This window comes from Triticum dicoccoides, chromosome 3A (genome assembly GCF_002162155.2).
Source record: "Triticum dicoccoides isolate Atlit2015 ecotype Zavitan chromosome 3A, WEW_v2.0, whole genome shotgun sequence".
Classification (NCBI taxonomy): Eukaryota; Viridiplantae; Streptophyta; class Magnoliopsida; order Poales; family Poaceae; genus Triticum; species Triticum dicoccoides.
The window spans coordinates 693,100,778-693,106,656 of NC_041384.1; the positions used below are offsets into that span (position 1 = coordinate 693,100,778).

Consider the following 5,879-nt stretch of genomic DNA (forward strand, 5'->3'; position numbering starts at 1 on the left):
AACAAGATGGAGGAGAATAGCTCAGCTAGTGAGCATGTGCTCAGAATGTCTGAGTGCTACAATCACTTAAATCAAGTGGGAGTTAAACTTCCAGATAAGATAGTGATTGATAGAGTTCTCTAGCCACTATCACTAAGCTACTAGATCTTCGTGATGAACTATGACATGCAAGGGATGGAGTTGATCCCGGAGCTGTTCGCGGTGCTTAAGACCGCAAAAAGTAGAAATCAAGAAGGAGCATCAAGTGTTGATGGTTTAACAAGACCACTGGTTTCAAGAAGGGCAAGGGCTAGAAGGGAAACTTCATGGATGGCAAACCAGTTGCCGCTCCAGTGAAGGAACCCAAGGTTGAAACCAAACCCGAGACTAAGTGCATCAATTGTAAGGGGAACGGTCACTGGTAGCGGAATTACCCCAAATGCATGGTAGATAAGAAGGCTGGAAACTTCAACAAAGTATATACGTGTTATTAATGTGTACCTCACTAGTACTCCTGGTAGCACCTGAGTATTGGATACCGGTTCAGTTGCTATTATTGGTGACTTGAAGCAAAAGCTACGGACTAAACGGAGACTGGCTAAGGGCGAGGTGACGATGTGTGTTGGAAGTGTTTCCAAAGTTGATGAGATCACCATCGCACGCTCCATCTGCCTTCGGGATTAGTATTGAACCTAGATCAGGTGTCTACGTTGAGCATGAATATGATTAGATCATGTTCATTACAATACGGTTATTCATTTAAATTAGAGAATAATGGTTATTCTGTTTACATGAATAATACCTTTCATGGTCCTGCACCCTATGTGAATGGTTCAGTGAATCTCGGTCGTGGTAATACACATGTTCACGCCAAAGGATGTAGATAGTACCACTTTCTTGTGGCACTGCCGCTTAGGTCATATTGGCGTAAGATGCATGAAGAAACTCCGTGTCGATGGATGTTTGGAGTCACTTGATTTTGAATCGCTTGACACATGCGAGCCATGCCTCATGGGCAAGATGACTAAGACCCCGTTTTCAGGTACAATGAAACGGGCAAGTGACTTGTTGGAAATCATACATGCTGATGCGTGTGATCCAATGAGAATTGAAGCGTGCAGTGGATATCGCTATTTTCTCATCTTCACTAACGATTTGGGTAGATAAAGGTATATTTACTTAATGAAGCACAAGTCTGAAACGTTTGAAAAGTTCAAGCGATTTCAGAGTGAAGTTAAGAATCATCATAACAAGAAGATCATGTTCCTACGATCTGATCAAAGAGGATTGTCTGAGTTATGAGTTTGGCAATCACTTAAGACATTGTGGAATTGTTTCGCAGTTGAAGCCACCTGGAACACCACAGCGTAATGGCGTGTCCGGACGTCGTAATCGAACCTTATGAGATATGGTGCGATCTATGATGTCTCTTATCGATCTACCGCTATTATTTTGAGGTTATGCATTAGAGACAGCTGCATTCACTTTAGATAGGACACAATATAAGTCCGTTGAGACGACGTCGTATGAACATTGGTTTGGCAAGAAACCAAAGTTGTCGTTTCTTAATGTTTGGGGCTGCGATGCTTAAGGCTTCAGCCGGAGAAGCTCGAACCCAAAAGCGGACAAACACATCTTCATAGAATACCCAAAGGTGACAGTTGGGTATACCTTCTATCTCAGATCCGAGAGCAAATTGTTTGTCGCTAAGAACGGGTCCTTTCTCGAGAAGGAGTTTCTCTTGAAAGAATTGAGTGGGAGGAAGATAGAACTTGATGAGGTTGTCGAACCTTTACTTCAACCAGAGAGTGATGCAACACAAAAAGATGTTTTCTGTGGCGCCTACGTATGTTGAATAGGAAGTTAATAATAGTGATCATGAAGCTTTGGATCAAGTAGCTATCGAACCTCGTAGGTCGACAAGGACATGTACTACTCCTGAGTGGTATGATAATCCTGTCTTAGATATCATGTTGTTAGACAACAATGAACCTACGAGCTATGGAGAAGCGATGGTGGGCCCGTATTCCGACAAATGGTTAGAAGCCATGAAATCTGAGATAGGATCCATGTATCAGAACAAAGTATGGACTTTGGTGGACTTGCCCGATGATCGGCAAGCCATTGAGATAAATGGATTTTTAAGAAGAAGACAGACGTGGGCGGTAATGTTACCGTCTATGAAGCTCGACTTGTGGGAAAGAGTCTTTTCACAAGTTCAAGGAGTTGATTACGATAAGAATTTCTCACTCGTAGCGATGCTTAAGTCCGTCGGAATCATGTTAGCATTAGTTGTACTTTTCGATTATGAAATCTGGCAAATGGATGTCAAAACAAGTTTTCTTACCAGTTTTCGTAAGAAAAAGTTGTATGTGATACAATAAAAGGTTTTATCGATCCTAAGGATGCTAAAAGGTATGCTGGCTCCAGCAATCCTTCTATGGACTAGAGCAAGCATCTTGGAGTCGGAATATATGCTTTGATGGAGTGATCAAAGCTTTTAGGTTTATACAATGTTTGCTATAAACTTGTATTTACAAGAAAGTGAATGGGAGCACTACAACATTTCTGATAAGTATATGTGGATGACATATTGTTGATTTGAAATAATGTAGAATTTCTGGAAAGCATAAACGGTTGTTTGAAGAGTGATTTTCAAAGGAAGACCTGGATAAAGCTGCTTACATATTGGGCATCAAGATCTATAGAAATAGATCAAGACGCCTGATGATACTTTCAAAGAACGCATACCTTAACATGTTTTTGAAGGAGTTCAAAATAGATCAGTCAAAGAAGGGGTTCTTACCTGAGTTGTAAGATGTGAAGTTGAGTAAGGCTCAAAGCTTGACCACGGCAGAAGAAATAGGAAGGACGAAGGTCGTCCCCTATGCTTTTGTCATAGGCTATATACGGTATGCCATGCTGAGTACCGCACCTGATGTGTGCCTTGCCACATGTCTGGCAAGAGGGTACAAAGGTGATCTAGGAGTGGATCACCAGATAGCGGTTAAAATTATCCTTAGAGGAATAAGGAAATGTTTCTTGGTTATGGAGGTGATAAAGAGTTCGACGTAAAGAGTTACGTCGATGCAAGCTTAACACCTATCCGGATAGCTCTGAGTAGAGATACCGGATACGTATAATGGAGCAACAATTTGGAATAGCTCCAAGTGAAACGTGGTAGCAGCATCTACGATATGACATAAAGTTTTGCGAAATACATAGGGATCTGAATATGGCATACCCGTTGACTACAACCTCTCTCACAAGCATAACATGATCAAACCCAGAACTCATTGAATGTTAATCACATAGTGATGTGAACTAGATTATTGAGTCTAGTAAACTCTTTGGATGTTGGTCACATGGTGATGTGACCTGTGAGTGTTAATCACATGGCGATGTGAACTAGATTATTGACTCTAGTGCAAGTGGGAGATTGTTGGAAATATGTCCTAGAGGCAATAATAAATTGGTTATTATACTATATTTCATTGTTCATGATAATCGTTTATTATCCATGCTAGAATTGTATTGATAGGAAACTCAGATACATGTGTGGATACATAGACAACACCATGTCCCTAGTAAGCCTCTAGTTGACTAGCTCGTTGATCAATAGATGGTTACGGTTTCCTGACCATGGACATTGGATATCGTTGATAACGGGATCACATCATTAGGAGAATGATGTGATGGACAAGACCCAATCCTAAGCCTAGCACAAGATCGTGTAGTTCGTATGCTAAAACTTTTCTAATGTCAAGTATCATTTTCTTAGACCACGAGATTGTGCAACTCCCGGATACCGTAGGAGTGCTTTGGGTGTGCCAAACGTCACAACGTAACTGGGTGGCTATAAAGGTGCACTACGGGTATCTCCGAAAGTGTCTGTTGGGTTGGCACGAATCGAGACTGGGATTTGTCACTCCGTGTAAACGGAGAGGTATCTCTGGGCCCACTCGATAGGACATCATCATAATGTGCACAATGTGATCAAGGAGTTGATCACGGGATGATGTGTTATGGAACGAGTAAAGAGACTTGCCGGTAACGAGATTGAACAATGTATCGGGATACCGACGATCGAATCTCGGGCAAGTATCGTACCGATAGACAAAGGGAATTGTATACGGGATTGATTGAATCCTTGACATCGTGGTTTATCCGATGAGATCATCGTGGAGCATGTGGGAGCCAACATGGGTTTGTAGATGCACTCTCCGCTTAGCGATCTACAAGGGTATGTAGATGCACTCTCCTTCCCCTCGTTGCTAGATTACTCCATAGATTGATTTTGGTGATGCGTAGAAAATTTTATATTTCTGCTACGATCCCCAACACATTCTCCATTAATACTTTCTTCTACAAAATTTCCTCTTTATTTGCCTTTACCATTTGCCCTTTGGCCATACCATTATCTATCTATCTATCTATCTATCTATCTATCTATCTATCTATCTATCTATCTATATGTTTTTAACCTTGTAACTAGCAAGACAAGGGGCCTCACAAATCCCTTGCCACGTTGGGTGCAAGTATTTTTATTTGTTTGTGTGTAGGCGCTGCTTATCTTGTTGACTCTTACCGATTTGATTAAACCTTGCTTCTTAATTGAGAGATAACCTTTGCTGCTATCTACATCATCCTTCCTCTTCGAGGAAACCCAACTCCCGTGGGAGTAGCAGCCGCTGAGGCCATGTTGTCATCACTCCCCTACTAGAGCCAGCTTGACCTCTTCGACGACAACCGGAAAACCTTTGTGCATGTGCTCCTAAGCACCATTGCCCCGGAGTCGTAGTCTTCATCGTTGGACCCTTGAATCGATATGAAAAATCTAACAAAAAATCTCGCCGTCGCGTATGTACAATGAGAAACCCTTATCTCACTGCTCCGAGAAACTGGTAGGAATCTACACCAAGACTCCGTCTAATCCATCCCAATGGAGAAATTTGAGGATGCTCAGAAATTGTTACTTTTTTGTTAGCATGAGAAGTACAAGAAACCCCCCTTTTCTAAGATAGATGTGAAAAAAATGAATCAACAATCTCAGCATGAAGTGAGCATAGCTCACATGGTTCGACTCAATCTAAAAAAATCCAACAACTCAGTTTGTCGAAGATGTTTATAGGGGTAAGACGGGTGTACATGTGTATATAAAGATGGGTGTACTTAAGCGTCTGCATTTGTATATTGTATTAAAAAGGCAATGCTATTTTTTTTGACAGTACAGACACTAACCGCACGCATGCACACTCTATTCATATGCGCACCTTCAAAAGATGGAGCCGACACATCATCTTGAGATTTATAAAGTCCCACAGACGCAACGTGTCAAAACTAAGACTTGATCCTCCTATAGCTATCCGACCACAGATTGGTTCACAAAAATAATCGGGAAAAAAGAACATTTTGTTTTAAAAAAAGGAAAGTTATATCACGGACTGTTTTTCATCCCTGTTCACAAGAAAAAATATTGGCGCTGACACTGGGCCCACCGCGCAGTCCAGTACCACCAGGCCAACGAGAAGGGGAGAGAGAGAGAGAGAGAAAAAACTCCCGCACCTCATCTGTCCATCGGCCCCTGTCGCGTCCCCGTCCCGTCCCCGTCTCCGTCCGCTCGCATCACCTCCCCCTCGTGAGCCGCGCGCCCCGCCGCCAAACCCTAGCAGCCCCGGCGCCGCGCCGCGCCGAAGGAGAGCGCGGGGCGGCGGCAGCCTGATGCGCAGCCGCCCGCGGGCGCCATGGAGCTCGCCCCCTTCAAGCCCGCGGCCGGCGCCCTCGTCGAGTGGGGCGGCGCGGGCTCGATCCCCGCGATGGTGGCGGCGCAGCAGCAGCAGCTGCACGCGCAGGCCGACCAGCTCCAGCGCCTCGTCGTCGCCCAGTGCCGCCTCACCGGC

At 43.7% G+C, this 5,879-nt stretch overlaps 1 protein-coding gene across 1 annotated transcript in view; it reads left to right on the plus strand.

Moving 5' to 3' along the window:
• The first annotated feature begins 5,723 nt into the window (after nucleotides 1-5,723).
• Nucleotides 5,724-5,879, plus strand: part of LOC119272917 (homeobox protein LUMINIDEPENDENS-like) — a 9,486-nt gene continuing 9,330 nt past the window's right edge. The window contains exon 1 of the mRNA XM_037554264.1: nucleotides 5,724-5,877. Coding sequence (XP_037410161.1) covers nucleotides 5,724-5,877 — 154 coding nt within the window. The remainder of the gene's footprint in view (nucleotides 5,878-5,879) is intronic.